The 16,467-nt window shown below is 37.0% G+C and overlaps 1 protein-coding gene across 5 annotated transcripts in view; it reads right to left on the minus strand.

The window, feature by feature from the left end:
* Nucleotides 1–16,467, minus strand: part of TNIP3 (TNFAIP3 interacting protein 3) — a 60,952-nt gene that overhangs the window by 22,054 nt on the left and 22,431 nt on the right. For 2 of the 5 annotated variants that reach the window (XM_073001705.2, XM_020781456.3), the window contains exons 3-5: nucleotides 13,992–14,094; nucleotides 3,926–4,012; nucleotides 2,995–3,069 (exon numbers count right to left, since the gene is read on the minus strand). In XM_073001705.2, the coding sequence (XP_072857806.2) occupies nucleotides 2,995–3,069; nucleotides 3,926–4,012; nucleotides 13,992–14,094 (265 nt within the window). Of the gene's footprint in view, nucleotides 1–2,994; nucleotides 3,070–3,925; nucleotides 4,127–4,236; nucleotides 4,413–13,991; nucleotides 14,095–16,467 lie in introns of those variants that run through there. The other 3 variants (XM_020781458.3, XM_073001706.2, XM_078376637.1) reach the window with 3 other exon arrangements.

Genomic DNA, 16,467 nt, shown 5'->3' on the forward strand with positions numbered 1-16,467 from the left:
TTGTTAGGTTGTTTGTTATGCTCCTTTGCATTACGGTCTAGAAGGCTGATAAACCCATTTCTCCTTCTCTGCAGTGCAGGAAAGAAGCCAGTTAGAGAGTGGCAGATGACTCAGTGTTATTATTGTACCAGTGCATATGTTCAACACAAAACTCCCGCACAGGATTTCTAAAATGTATATATTTCCCTTTTAGCTCTGCAGAGGTCTGATCTCCCTGCACAGAGCACCAAAATCCAAATTTCTGGTGCAAGACCTCTTTCTGGCAGTTACCACCTGCCCATGGCGATGCCTATTCCTGCCAACATCATGGGTCCATCACATTCCTTACCACTCATCTTTCCCCAAGCCTGACCAATACAGTAAAATAAAAAAAAAACAAAGTGTGCATAAGTTGCACCCAAGTGACACACACACACCACAAGCTTGACTAGCAACACACCCCTAGTACAGTTAGCCAAGCCTACCCTGGCAGCAGAGCCAGCAACTAAATCTGGCCATGCAGTGCCTGCCTACCAGCCAAGTACCCACCCAGACTATGGGGGGGGGAGGGTAAAGAATTAAAAAGAATTCCAATCCGAGAAGACAACAATGCAACAAATGTGCAGATAGGCTAGACCTGGCCTAGCCATTTTGGTCTCTCTCTATTCTAGGCCAAATCTCAAAGCAACAAGAGCAGCAACAACAACGGTCAGGACAAGGATTCTTAATTCTGATACCTGAACATGTCCCTAGCAATCCTACAGTATTTTATGGACCTCTAGGGAAAAATCAGAAGCTTGTGTTTGTCACAGCTGCCATTTATCTCCAAAATTCCAAAATGAAACCAAACTATTATTTCCAATCAGATCAAAATTCATCTGAGTATTAATGTATGTCTTTAAATTGTTGCAATAATTCTAGGGAACATCAGCTTGTCTAATTCTACCAGCTTTATTTGTCTACATTGCTTCTGTATTCCATATGGACAAAATCACTTCGTAAATATTGAAAATACTGTACCTAAAAGTATTACAGCTATGGAACAGTGTAAGTAGAATTGTTTAAAAAAATATGAAAACTGAATGTAAGTTGCAGGCTAATACTTAAGACAGAATTCAGTCCAAACATACAATAAAATATATTTTTAAGAGTAATAAAAGAGCAATATGGAAACAACCCTTCACCACAGAAACAATTTCAACCAGAAGAATCAATTAGTATGCCATTTAAGTAATTTAGCAGATAAAAAGAACCCTAAATTATAGAAAGAAGAAAAAAGGTACACAGCAAAGATAGACATGCAGTGAGATTCTAAGACGAATACAATACTGGGCAAAATCCTCTTGTGTAAATTTACACCACCGAAGTCAGACAATAGCATCATCTGGACCAATAAATTTAATTTAAATTATCTGAAAACTTCCCTTTTGAGTTCTTAAAGTTCCCCAGGGCTCCCATTTGCCCTGGGGAAGTCTTTGGGAATTTCAGGATGTAGGGGAAAGGAGCCTTCAATAGTCAAAAATCACCACCATGTCACCACTATTTGGATTGGGACCATCAATTTTTGATCTGTTAAAGACTCCCACCACCCCATCCAGATTCATTTGCCTTCCACAATAAAAGCTATGCCAGTAGGATTTTGGCTTATACTGTATATCCTAATAACATACAGAAAAGCTGTGTACCCACCACCCACGCAGAGGGGGACGAGGATCAAAAGAAAAAGAAAAAACACAGAATCCTCTCCAAATCAGAAATCAGAAGATCAGAAATGAAAATGCAAAACAGATCAGGAAATACAGTCAAATCACTTCCTCTCAACCCTAACCTCTAGAATACAGGATTTTACTATGCCCTGCTACTTTGATGTCTCCTTACTTCAGCAGCAAGATATCCAGAACAAGCCAACAGGCAACCTATGGCAGGGGAATGTGGGGTGGAGGTGGCGGAGTAATAGGATAAATTTCCCCACAAAAAATAAAACAGGCCAGAAATGAAAGAACCGAAAAGGACTAAATATGAAGGGATAAAATCCAATTCTAGACTGAAAGCAAGGCAGAACAGACCAAGCAGAGAAAGGAAAAAGAGGGGAAAGGATAAAAATTTAAATTAAAAAATGAATATTGTAAACCAAGATAGAGAAGAGAGACAGTTGTGACAGTTGATCCAAATCCAATTCAAAATGGAGGAAGTTGCATAGCCAAGAATCTCAGAGCACAGCTACGGTAAATCCACAGGAAACAACCAGCACCAAAGAACAAGCATTACTGATGCCAGGATCTTTTAAAGATTTGAAATTTCCCTTCCTCTCTTCCAAAACATTCTGTTTGGCAGCTGACAATATGTTGCTAGACTCATGACACTATTTGTTCAAATAGTAAATGAGGTGACTACATATGGTGGCTGAAATGAAGATAATACAGTAAACAAAAGAAACAAGGATGAAGGTGGGGAGCTGTGTCCCTCTAATTCATAAAAATGGATTATAAGTACCGGTATTTCTAAAACTCTAATTCAGAACATAATGTAAGAAACCAAAAATAAATACAAGACCCTCCTCATTGTTTGTTTTCATTTCATCCTAACCAACCCTAATGGCTGCATAGGAGCTAATAGTTGTTCCCAGGCAATGATTCTAGACTCATCCTGTTGGATTGCATGCTCCTTCCCCTGGCGTCCATAGAAATACTGCTGTCTTAATCAACAGCCTAGCTTGCTTGTATCATTACAATGTGTAGAAGTAGCATCCATAGAAGGTCTGCATGTGACACAAAGATATTCCTCATGCAAAAATCTCCCTTGGGATGATTCCTAATCCCTACAGAAAGGTGAGGGTAATCCATGGCCCTCTAGTTGTTCAACTGCAATTCTTGTCATCCCCCACCATTGTTATGGTGGCTAAGGCTAATGGGTATTGCAGTCTAACAATATCGTCCAAAATTTGTCCACTCCTTGCTCTATAAACAAGAACATCAACTCAGCTTGAAAGTTTTTTTAAAGGGTATTTAAAATTACCTCTTGCTTCTGCTTTTCCAGTGAGATAATCTGTTGTTCCAGCATATCTGTTGCTAACTTCTTTCCCAATTTATGCTACAAAACCAAAAATTATTTCATTTGAACATAAAATATTTATTTACTTATTTGACTGTGCACACATTCACACAAAAATGAGTGAATGATGTACTCAAGATAGTATAAGGTTACCAAGTGGTCACTTAAAATATAATGCATACATGGGGTATATAATAACTGTTCCATCAAATACGTTATTAAAATGGGAGGGGGAAATGAGGTAGCCATGTTGATCCTTCATGAAAATTTTTTTGAAAAGCCTCAACATCTTTATATATTTAACACCGAGGAACAGTCATTATTATGTTCCACTTCATTTGTTCCTTATTAAGGTTTTACTCTTCTTTGACGATGGTGATGATGATAAAGATGATATTTTATTAAAGTAAAATACTGGCTAAACCATAATCCACACAGTACTTGGAATTAAAACATTTTAATTTGACTTCATTCAAAGGAAGAACCCTGTAAATGAAACGTACTGAAATATCTAAATATACTCCTATATCACATGTATGAAATACAATGAAGGGATTTTTTTTCATTTGAGAAGCATAACGTGTAATACAAGACTATACTATCAACATGATTTTTAAGGCAGCACTTCTTTAATAATAATAATAATAGACCTTTTTAGTAGGTTCCTCTCTATAGCAATGAATTACAAATACATTAATAAGGAAGCAATGAATTACAAATACATTAATAAGGATTTAAATATGTAAAATTTAAAAATACAATAAAATGTTTGAAATAAAATTAATAAGTATATTAACACACTAATATATATATTAGTATATATATAGAAAGAAAAGACCAGTTGCCACTGCCACCACCCTGCCAGCATGCCCCTCTAGCAAGTAAGCTCGCTTACCTCCAATTGGCTGTCTGAAGCTTTCTTGAACTCAGTGCTGGACTCCATCTGCTCAGAACAGCCTAGAAGGCTGCATTTGCCAAAGGCCTTCAAACCAGACAAAGAGAAATAAATCACAGGTATTGTGAGAGAAAAATGTGTTGAATTAGCCCAGTAAGTCACAGGCACATGGAAGTTCACAGCAAAGGCTTCCAACTCTTTTTGTTTGTGGAATACAGGAGGCAATGGTACTTATATTTGAATCATTCATATAAGGGGCTTCCCGGAATGTCTCAAGCTTATAGCTGTGATTAATGTGGAAAGACAGCCACCTGTTTGATGTGGCATGTAAACTGCAGTTTCTCTATTGTCGCCCAGTTCTCCTCTGGGAAGGCAAGCTGCACAGATAAGAAAATGAGAGTAAGCTTATTCCCGAACATCACAGCCACTGAAAACCATTTCCTACTGGATTCTTCTCTCCTGCTCTTTATTTACGCACACAGGGAACTTTTCTAACGGGTTGTTTAGACATACTGTATATTTACTCATGACTGGGAAATAAGTGAGTCATGCTTCCTGCTCATTGAGAATGCTTGTGAAAATAATGGGGAAGGAAATATACAGCAGAAGGGACAATATGTACCATACAGAGTGTGAGTATCTTACAAAAACAAGTGAGGAATTTTTCTCCCAACGACAGCGAAATACTCCTGCCTAGATAGAGATTTTGCCTCTGTGATCATTATTTCCTGAATTGAACCACCTGATGTTTGCAAGAAAAGATAAGGAAGTGTGTGCTTGTGTATATGTTTGATCCTTGCAGAATAATTATTTGTTAATAACAGTAAGAAGAAAAACATGATAGGGATTGGTAATTTATGTATTTAGTTACATTGATAGCTGATGTTGTTCATCGATTTTGTGCCCCTCAGAACAGATATGTTTTCCAATTCTTATCCTTCAGTCACCCTTTCTAGGTGATTTACCACAATAACTGAGAATTTACCTTAACCTTTGATAACACTGAGGGCTGAACTGCATGCTCAGTTAAATATATCAGTGGTTCTTAACATGGGCGATAATGCCCCCCAGGGGGCGATTTCATTTTTCAGGGGGGTGGTACAACAAAAAGGGGCGGCATGGGGGTGCTGGAGCAGAAGGGGGGCGGTAGGGGGGCGCTGGAGAAGCCAAACCTGTGAAGATGGCTGCAGCCTTTTACAGTGTGCATGAATATATATTTACCTCCAATTTTAATTTAGTTTCAGACTTTTTGCTTGAAATTTTTAATTCCAGCATTTGTTTTTATGCTCTTTTTATATTTCTTTTTGCGTCTTAAAATTCACTTGCAACTAAATAATTAAATGTTACTTTTTGGGGGGCATTTCATTTTCTTGGAATTTAATTTTGTTTTTAGGGGTCATTGGATTTAAGTGTCTTAAATAAATAAATAAATAAATAAATAAATAAATAAATAAATAAATAAATAAATAAATAAATAAATAAATAAATAAGATATCATCACCGCGGGGAGGGGGGCGATGATAACTTCCTCAATGGCTCAAGGGGGCGTTTCTTTCAAAAAGGTTAAGAACCACTGAAATATATAATGGATGATCAAGCATTTTTGTTCTTTTTCTTTTCTTCTTCTTTTAATTCCAGGTAAACACACAGGGGCATCATCCAGGATGGGATCACTATGACCAAGAAAGAGAAGTTTAATCTTCTCCTATCCCTGCCATTTTTTACTTTAATAAACTGAATTCCAGCGCAGAAGCTTTAAAAAGGGAAATTAAGCCCTCTACTGGTGACAGTGACTTTTTCTCTTGATATAAACTGAACAGGCAAATGCAAGGAAGGAACACGGCAATGGACAGAAGGTTTAAAAACCATCCCTTTCTGTGTGCAGATGTGATGAACTGGACCAGATCCCCATGTACTTACAGTGATGCTCAGTTATATGCATCTTGTGCAATTAATCTAGCATGCAAATTAACCTTGAGAAACAAATCAAAATTGTTCCTCTGAAAACCTACAGGAATGATTGGGATTTGAATAACCACATGAGCGAATGCAGTCCAATTATTGTGCACTACACCTTAGATGAAATCTGACTGCACTATTAACTATTTAAAATGTGCTCTTAAAATAAAGAATATCCTGGAAGATAGAAACAACATTCAAAAAGATCTTGATAGGCTCAAACACTGGGCTGAAAACAACAGAAATGAAATTCAACAGGGAGAAATGCAAAATTCTTAACTTAGAGGATAAAACCAAATGCACAGTTACAAGATGGGGAATACTTGGTTCAGTGACACTATATGTGAGAAAAATCTTGGAATTGTTGTCGATTGCAAGCGGAATAAGAGCCAACAGTGTAATCTGCCTATTAAAAATACAAATACTACTTTAGGATGCATGAACAGAAGTATAGTTTCCAAATCCTGTGAAGTACTAGTTTCCCTCTATTCAACACTAGTTAGGCCTCATCTTGAGTATTCATCTAGTTCTGGAAACTTACTGCACTTTTTAAAGGATTCAGACAAACTGGAACAAAATCACAGGCACTGAAAATAGGACAATCAGGGCACTGAAAACCAAGCTTTATGAGGAAAGATTCGAAGAATTTAGCATATTTAGCCTTGAGAAAAGAAGACTGAGGGGAGACATGGCAGCACTTTTCAAATACTTGAAAGATTGTCATACAGAGGAGGGGCAGGATCTGTACTTGATCATCCCAGAGTACAGGCCATATAATAATGGGCTCAAGTTACAGGAAGCCATATTTCAGTTGAATATCAGGAAAAACGTCCTGTTAAACCAGTACAACAATGGACCCAATTACCTTGGAAGGTGGTGAGCACTCCAACATTGTAGGCATTCAAGAGAAAATTGGACAGCCATCTATCAGATGTATTGATTTGGATTCCTGCAATAAGCAGGAGGTTGGACTTGATGGCTTTATGTATAGGCATCTTCCAACTCCATTATTCTATGATTCTATGAAAATATATACAGTGGACCCTCGACTTACAGATGGCTCGACTTACAGACTTTCGAGTTACAGACTTCTCTGGCTGCAAAATTTGGATTCGACTTGCAGCCGGAGAATCGACTTACAGACCAGAAAAAAACCAAAATGGAACAAAAATAGAATAAAAACTGCCAGTTATGGGATTAATCGGTTTTCAATGCATTGTAGTTCAATGGAGATTCGACCTACAGACTTTTCAACTTGCAGCCACTGCTCCAATACGGATTAATTCCGTAAATAGAGGGTCCACTGTACAGTAGAAAGAAAAACAGCTCTTCTGTGAGCATGATCAGCGTTGAGGGGTAACTCCCAATGGAACTGTCCCAAGGGGACAGCCCACTCCCAATTTGCAACCTGATGAAGATACCTAATGAAGATACCACTCCTGACTTCATTTTTAAAAATGCAACACATTTTTTTCTTTTCGCCATTATTCTCTCATCTCTCATGGTGTGTTTTTTGTTTTTTGTTTTTTGTATGTGGCTGACTGTCTTCTCTCAGTTCCACCTGCGCTCCTAAATTTGGATTCGACTTGCAGCCGGAGAATCGACTTACAGACCAGAAAAAAACCAAAATGGAACAAAAATAGAATAAAAACTGCCAGTTATGGGATTAATCGGTTTTCAATGCAATAACTACTTCAGTGATCATAAGCATATATGGGCTGCAACCCAATATGTACAAATTGTACAAATCTATGCCATGTATTTTTTTCCAAGTGATAATCTCCAAGCAGTTAAAATTTTTGCCATGCTAATCTTAACTTGTTGCCAATTTCCAATTCATCCACCCCCAAAAGTTACCTGTTTTGTCTGATCTTACTGTTTACCTTTCCCATCATTTAGAACTAATTAGTACAAGCTGACCTAGGCCACCATTTTGTTCACAGAACCAGATGCCCAGGAGAACCCACAAGCACAACACAGTGTCAGTGCCTTTTTCTTTTTGTTACTACTCAAGTATGCTTAATGAACAGGAAATTGAAAAGACAGAATATAGATAAAGAAAGCTGTGGTGATGCTTGCCTTATATGTGAGACTAAGCATGGAAATCCCCTATGTGAATGTGGTGGAGTGCAAAGTATATATATAGTTATTCACACTTAACATTTTTCACATTGCTGAAAGTGGGTGGATTTACAGAAGCCACAAGTCAGTATCGGGTGCAAGAGGCTTAAAGCCACACTGAATTCATTGAAGAGTGATGCAGTGGATTATGCTTCTGGTCTCATCTTCTTTTGCAAAAGATGGCTATAAATGTATTTGAGGAATCCAGACCATATCTGCCTTTATCTTCTTCTGCAAGAATATGTAGAACTATGCAGCCAAATGAAATGGTGTTCTTGCATGTCAAAGAGCAATAACTATTTGAAAATGTCATTTCCAGCCTAGTAAAATCATATAATTAGACCTTTCACCTCTGCAAGTGGTGAAACCTACTAGAGGTTGAAATATTACTTTTAAAAAGGAACTTTTTGTTTCATTACTTATTGTTTTGCTCAGGCCAGTGAGGCATTATTATTATCATTGCTCAAGTCTAGGAAAGTAACTTTGTCACATGGATGCATAACAATTAGTATTACCGTTGCCCATTGAAAATGCAAGAAAGTGTTCTCTGGTTCCCCCAAGAAAATCCCCCAAGCACTCTCCAGATATTTACACATGGCATATTAATAAGATGAGCAAATTAATAATTTATTTACAGTCATGGCACTTAAAATCTGCTGATTTGAGGTGAGGAAGGAATGCCTACTTCTGTTCACTAGCAAATTTCAGCATCATATTTTACACAAATTTTACACAGAAAATTAATTAAGAATATAATGGGTGGTTTTAAAATTGGATTGGTGGAAAATGTATGAACCAACTAAATGTACTTCACAAAGCAACTTTATGTGCCTGTTCTCCATCCTCCCTAGTCCACCCAGAAGTAAATCCGATTGAATTCAGCAAGACTATGAATTACACTCCTGGCATGCATGGTAGAATTAATTATAACCTTAAATACTCTCTGCCCCTTCTATATGTATGTTTAGGAGTTAACAAGTTGGCATGCTATCTTTTTGTGATCTGCTCTGCAGTACATTGTGATATTTCCCTCCTTATTTCTAAATTTACAAAGTAATTTTTCAGTCAAGTCAAATTAATATTCAGGGTACTCAGGTACAGTATATGCTCAGCAATTTTTAACTGGGGAGTGACATGAAATAGAAGCCTCCATGTAGTGTAATATATGTGGGGAAAATGTCAGTGAATGACCCATTTGCAGAGTGAATGGACATCCCCACCCTCTCCGACTAAATTCACATGAAACACAAACAGCCACATCAAAGTGTTCAATGAATGTATGTTAGAATTTATGTTTCCTTTCAAGATTTCTTTCTGAAGCCTACATTATGTTCCAAACAGAACCCACAGTTTTCAGAGGCTTTTGGGATGTGAGCCCAAGTTTTTCCTTCTCTCCTTTCGTCTCTGCATTTCGACTCTGCCTTTCATTATCATTTTTGTGCCGCATCCATTCCTTCTATTTCTAGCATCTGCAACTCTTTTACTCTCTACTGTAATAACTCCATCCCCAATAATCTTTGCTCCCTTTTCTCAAGTAGAATCTGCATTTTTATGACTGACTCTGCCTTGCATTCTAAAGCGATGCTGAATTCAGGGAAACCAGAGCTGAACGCAACTAGCTACTGAAAATTCCCTATGCTATTTGGGAGCAGAGAAACTTCAAGGATTATACCAACAATTTTTTCAGAAGTAGAAGTGATCAGAATTATTTTTATGCTGCAATGGCTCCCGATCTTGGGCTCCAAGATGTTCTTGGACTTCAATGCCCAAAAGCCTTCACCACTGGGTATGCTGGCAAGGGCTTCTGGGAGTTGCAGTCCAAGAATATCTGGGGACCAAGGTTGGAAACCACCAAACTACAATATCCTGGAGGAGGTAGGATCCTGCTAGAAAGAAATGTTTGACATAACATCCTGAACAAACTTGATATTGTTCCATTTTGGAAGCTAAACAGAGTCAGGTCTGCTTAGTACTTGGATAGCAGACTACTAGTGAATGCCAAGGACCCCTGAGTAGGTTAAGAAAGGATCTAGCTTGAAATATTGGAGAACATTTGCCAGTGTAAGTTGACAGTAATGGTTAGATGCAACAATACTGCTTCCTAAACAGTAGGGACTAATTGAAATGAATTCTGCAAGAAGAGGAGAAAAAAGAAGGAAAACTCAAAAAATTTTGTCAGGAAAAAAAGTCTTCTAAGAAATTCAGAAGGCTTCTTAACCTAACTTAAAGCAGTGATGACCCAATTGTGGTTCACAAATCACATCTAATTTTCTGAAGGGAGAAGCAATCACTAAGGCTAAAACCAACATACTACTGAGCTGCTGTTTCACTTTTCATCTGCTCAGCTCCAAATTCAGCCAAACAACATCTAGGACTTTTCATTCCGACTCTATGATTGATTAGACCTTTATTTACATAGTACGGGCAAGATCCAGTCATGCATTTCAGAATCGAAATGTAGATGAAATTAAGACTCTCTTCTCCTCCTGCTCTAGCCATTCATGGTGCCAAAAAAACCTCTGCTCCATGGGGTTATCTAACCATTTTGTAGGCACACAAGACCCTCATATGATGGAGGCACTGAATTCAGCAGAAGCACAGCATTGGGTCCTCACATGTGGACACACAACAGCCAGAAGAAACCTTGACCTAGTATGTCAGGAGTCAAGCATCACATGGACATAAACATTCTCTTTTATTAGAGGCCACATGGTCATATATCCTTTGCTCGTGGACCAGTGGGCATATTTATTGAGAGATTCTCGGTGTTTTGATCCAAAGGGTAACATTTCCTATCTCTGCTTGTGGCCTTCTTAGGGAAGAAAATTTCAGCTGTCAAGTATCTTTTGCTAAGGATGAAAAATTATATTCAGTCCTTTTGCTGACATGGAGAGACTGAAATAAGGATAATGAAGATCACTGTATTTCAAGAAATGACTTTACTAGCCCAATACACTGTAATGAAAAAAATATTGCAGATGCAGTTGCTGGTGCATGAAGCAGATGTTCACAGTCCTGTTAGGCTCTCACAGAGAATCATAGTCATGTGGTATCTTTTAAGTCTAGTTTTATTTTTGCCTATAAAGATCTCCTGGTTTGTATAAAAGAGGTGGGGGGAAGGAAGAAAAGGGAATTTGTTTACACATACATCTGAAAAACAATATTTCAAGAGCCTTTAGGTTATAAGATGTTAGTTTACAAGACATCATTTGAATTCTCTGATTTAGAAACCATAAACATTCTCAAAAGGCATGCAGACCCACCATGCTCCCCAATGGGCTTTTGGAGAAGACACATGTTCTACACGGCCTGAGAAGAAACACTCAAAATATGCAGCAAATAATATTCACCTGTCTCCATATGTTTCTCCCAACTATTTTTGTCTTAGTTGTGCATTATAAGACATAAACTTAGTTCAGTGTAATTTTTTCCCATCAAAAACTTTAATTTACGTTTTCCTATAATATCTGAAGAGTGCAAGAAATGTTCATTTTTAACTAGTTCATTCTTTTATTGCATTTTACCTTCTTCCCAAACATAAACGTATATGTATTATGAAAAGAGGTTGGAAAAGTTACTTTTTTAGACTAGAAATTCCAAAGCTGGGTCTGGGTTCGGAAAGCTGTAGTCTCAAAGTAACTTTTCCAGTCTCTGATTATAAATAATCTCATTTCTCTTTAGCTTTGTGTTATGTTTCCTCTCTCTTATTCTATGCTTCTAACAGATTTCAATGGAAAATATCTGAAAGTCTCCACGTTCGGTTCCAGCTTTCTGCAGACTCCCCACGAGAGACTTATAGACTTGTGTTTTGCACAGAACTGGCAAGGAATATATTTGAAGTCTCAGAAAATTTTGCACACTTTTTTATATTAACTCAATTCTTTCTCCTGAAAATCCCCCTGATAACTTTAATGAATTCAATATTAAGAAATAAATATTTTCTGAAATTTTTTTAGCAAGCGAGCATGTACATTAAGAAGCTTAAAGTTTCAGGCATATACCTATTTGTTTAAAGTATATAAGAAATGGATGAGTATATATTTCAAAACCTACAGTGTTCTTATACAAAACTTCAGCTCATGTATATAGGCAGTATTCGGTCTAAAATGAATAACTGTGTATAGCTTAAAAACCTAAACTTCATATTCAAAGGACACAATGCCTAAAGATACATTCTTGATGTCTAAAAAAGAGAAATACACAAACTCTCATACAAGTCACTTTAAACTGTTACTTAAAATCTATTTTGTGAAAGTATTTTCAAATATAAAGCATCGCATAAGAGCATTAGGCATTTTAAATAAATCATAACTTATTGCGTAATTCTTACCCACTCCTGACAGAGATTTTCCCCCCACTCAGTGAAAACAAAACATGTGTCTTTCTTAGTGCCAAAACAGAGTGTAATCCTCCTGATTTTAGATACCACATCCTGGGCATAGTTAAAACAAAATCTTCAGCAAAGCCTGGACTTCTCAGCTTCTGAGAAAATCGGAAATTGAAGGTTGCAGAATCCAGTAACATCAGATTTTACTTAGTCCAGGCCCTTGCCTTCTAAAAATCTGGCAATCTCAAGGTCTGGGCTAAAATTCCCCCTCCCTTGAGGAGTACTGACCAGTATAATGCAATATACTGTAAATACATACTACAGAATATACAGTATACAATTTTATATCCTCTTATTTATTTATTTATTTATTTACTTATTTACTTATTTGTTTGTTTGTTTGTTTGATTGATTGTTTGATTGATTGATTGATTGATTTTACCCCGCCCCTCTAGACCATGTCTACTCTTCTTTTAATAAAATTGCTTCCATCTATAAAGCATGTTATTTTCACCCACCATACCTTTTATTAAAATCAGAATTTAATATTCCTTTTTAAAAAATCTCCATGGACAGAATGCATAGAGCTTCTACTAGGATTTAAAAGCAATATATTTCTGATTGCCAGTGTAACAAGCAAGCAACCAGCCAACAATAAACTATTGCCTAGTCAGAATAGCACAGTGAATACTCTTTAATCCAAAAAGAACTCTGAGCCATATTTGTATCTTCCCTTCTTGAAACTCTAACACAGAACGAAATGAAAGGCATAGCACAGATATTTCATATCTCAAGAACAAAGGTGCTGTAATTAACAGCCCTCCTCAAGCCCTAGTTTCCTTTATTGACTTAATCCATCTAATGTTTAGTTCTTCCTCTGTTTCTACTGCTTCCTACTTTTCCCATCATAATTGTCTTTTTCCATGAGTCTTGCCTTCTCATGATATTCCAAAAGTACAGTAGTCTCTTGTCCTAAGTACAAATTGTGCATTAGGGCAACCAAATGTTATGATATGCCATTTTCTCTTAGAATTATCCATAGCTTTTCATGATTCACATAGTCAAAGACTTGGCTGTAATCTACAAAGCACAAACTCAAATCCTTTGGTACACTCCAGTAGGCAACATATATTACAATATGATTTTTGGTGTCTCTTCCTTTTCCAAATTGAATTTGAACATCTGGTATTTCTCCTTCTATATTCTATTCTTATAAAATCTTGATAATTCTATAGTGAGCTCCAGTCTTTGGTGACTCCTGTCTTTCAAATTGAAACATATAATATATTGAATATCATATAACAGAGTGAATATATAATACTATATTGAATCTGTAGGCCATTGTTTTGTTTTCTGTGCTTGTTGGCATATTCTTGTTAGGATTTTGATAAATTCAATGCAGTTGCTTTCCTTCCCCCACCCCAAGAAAAACCGCCATTGTGACTGTCTCTTGAAGTGATGAAGAGGGGCAAGTCATTTCATGCAAGCATTTTTCCTAAAATCAGGGAGCTACTGCAAATCTGTTAGAACAAGAGGGCATTGGAGCATTTGTTCCATCAGTTAAGAAATAATGGAAGTTTGTATAAAACCACAGATGGCAAGTACAACTGATATTAAACAGCTTGTAAAGAATGACTAAGTGAAAATATGTTTGCTTACATTCAGGATACAAGAACTGCTCTCTGTCTTCTTACAGGATTTTGAGGCACTGTTCTTCCCAATCAGAATCCTGATTTCATCATCAAGCTCTCTGCTGTCACATCTAGTTGGGGAAAAGGGGGAAAAAGCCTTATATTCTAAACCATGTGTGTTGATTTTAGAAATACCACTCTTTGCTAATAACTGAAAGGTCAAGATCCAATAGTGTACTTTAGTATCCAAGGAACTTCCTTTCCCAGCTGTTGTAGTGCAGCATGATGACAATAAAAAATAAAAAAAGAAGAAAGAAAAAAATAAAATAAAATAAAAAGAAAACCAAACTGCAAGGATGTATAGAAGGGAAGGAGGTTGTCAGTCTTGGAGGAAACAAAGAATCTGTCCACACCGAGCATTTGTTCAACTTCCCCTGCACTCATAATACTGATAGTAAAGCTCAGGCCCCATACTATGCAGGGCTAGAACTAGCATCACCAAAGTTTTTTACATCACTGAGCTGTTGTGTATTTTTGTTCTTCTTTGCTTTAATTTGTTCCAGTGTGGGATCTGCTTGTGTAGACCTCAATATCAAGTTATTTGTCTGTCTGTCTGTCTGTTCATTCATTCATTCATTCATTCATTCATTCATTCATTCATTCATTCATTCATTCATTCATTCATTCGCCTATTGCCTTTCCTCCAAAAACGTTCCAAATTGATTTACAGCATTAAAAAGAAACCATATTAAAAGCTAAAAGAGTAAATCACTACACCACAGTATTTAAAAATATTGATGCATGCAGATTTGTGTATTTTGTGGGTATATGTCATTTGCTGATGTTTCTTGTGGCAATTTGTTTGTTTGCTTGTTTGCTGGTCTTTCTTTACCCCCAGTGAATGAGTTGAACATGGAAGAAAGAGGAGAGAGTGAAGTTGGCAGGGAGAAGGTGTACAAGACAGACAAAAATTGGGGGTCAGCAGAAGGACCCAAGGTGGCATACATCACTAAAACAGTATTTAAAAGCTAAAACAGTAAGTATAAAAATATTCAAAAAAAGAATTAAACAAGTATTATATTATATTATATATCTGTTTTGAGAGTGATCTGTCAGGGAGCTATTTGTGATGTAAGTGTACAGGAAGTACCACAATGAGAGTTCCTTATAAAATTAAAGATATGACCCTTAGCAGATATATGTAAAATTAAGTATGGACGTACTAGCATAAATGTACAAGTATGAATGCAAAAAAAAAAATTCACTGAATACACTGAATTTTTACTGAATACCTGTGGGATTTGTAAGCAAGTTGGATAAGAATGCAAAATTGTTTTAGTGCTGGAGAGAAGCACTTAACTCTTCCAATTCTGAATCTTTGGCCATTTGCAAATATGCACAGCAGCTTTCCAGGTGCATGGGAATCAGCTTCCCATTATGCAAAGTAATTTGCTATAAAGAGATTGTTAGGGAGACAACTAGGCTTGTATACCTGGTGCTGGGAAATTCATTCCCTCAGGGTAATATGATAAATCTTCACCCAGAAGCAACAGACCGGAAACATCGGCATTATGAATTAAAAGAGGGAATTTAGAAAACAAACAGGTTTTAACCTGTTCCCAATTTTTTTTTAAAAAGTGCTCAGAAAGTTCATAATTACCACACCAAATTTGAATCAAGCCAAAGCAAAGGTTTCTGTCATTACTAATTTCCTTCTTTTGAAATATAGGTCTAACCATTATGATCTAAAAGCAAGTGATGTAACCTTCAGAAAACTTTGAAATCATTAAATTTCCTTCTGTTTATCAGACATATTTAGAAAGTAATGTCCTGATCTATACACCTGAGGTGGGCAACCTGAGGCACAGTTGTAGCCCTTATATCAGCACATTGAATTGCTAGATACAGGTCCTTTGGCCTGTGATAGACAGCTAATAATAATCATCATGTGCCAAGAAGTCAGTTCTGACTTATGGCAACCCTTTTCAGGGCTTTCCCTGGTAGAGAGTATTCAGAAGTGGTTTACCTTTCCCTTCTTCTAGGGCTGCCCTGGTGACTACAAACAGCCTGGCTCTACTCACAGGTAGCACAAGTGGGGAATTCAACTCCCAAACTCTGGCTCTGCAGCTAGATACCTAAACCACAGAGCTACCTAGCCAGGGCCCTCCACAGTTTTTTTCACCTATAACCCACCATACCAAACCCGATGGTGAGGGATTATGGAAGCTGCAGTCCAAAACCATTTAGAGAGCCACAATTTCCCACCCTGTCATAGATCAAGCAAGCACTGCTCTGGCACTCTTTTACTAGAGATACAAATCCTCACTTGTTATTCTCATGCATAAAAATGGCATAGACCAAATTTTTCTCCTTATCTCTGAAGCATTTTTTTTTCTGGTGAGCATTCTAGTATTTGCAGGAAAGTATTTTGTAACATTGCAAAGCTGGACAGAACTGACTTTTAACAATGAGACACCGTTGAATGGCTCATTTGCATCCTTTGG

The sequence above is a fragment of the Pogona vitticeps genome, chromosome 5 (genome assembly GCF_051106095.1).
Source record: "Pogona vitticeps strain Pit_001003342236 chromosome 5, PviZW2.1, whole genome shotgun sequence".
Classification (NCBI taxonomy): Eukaryota; Metazoa; Chordata; class Lepidosauria; order Squamata; family Agamidae; genus Pogona; species Pogona vitticeps.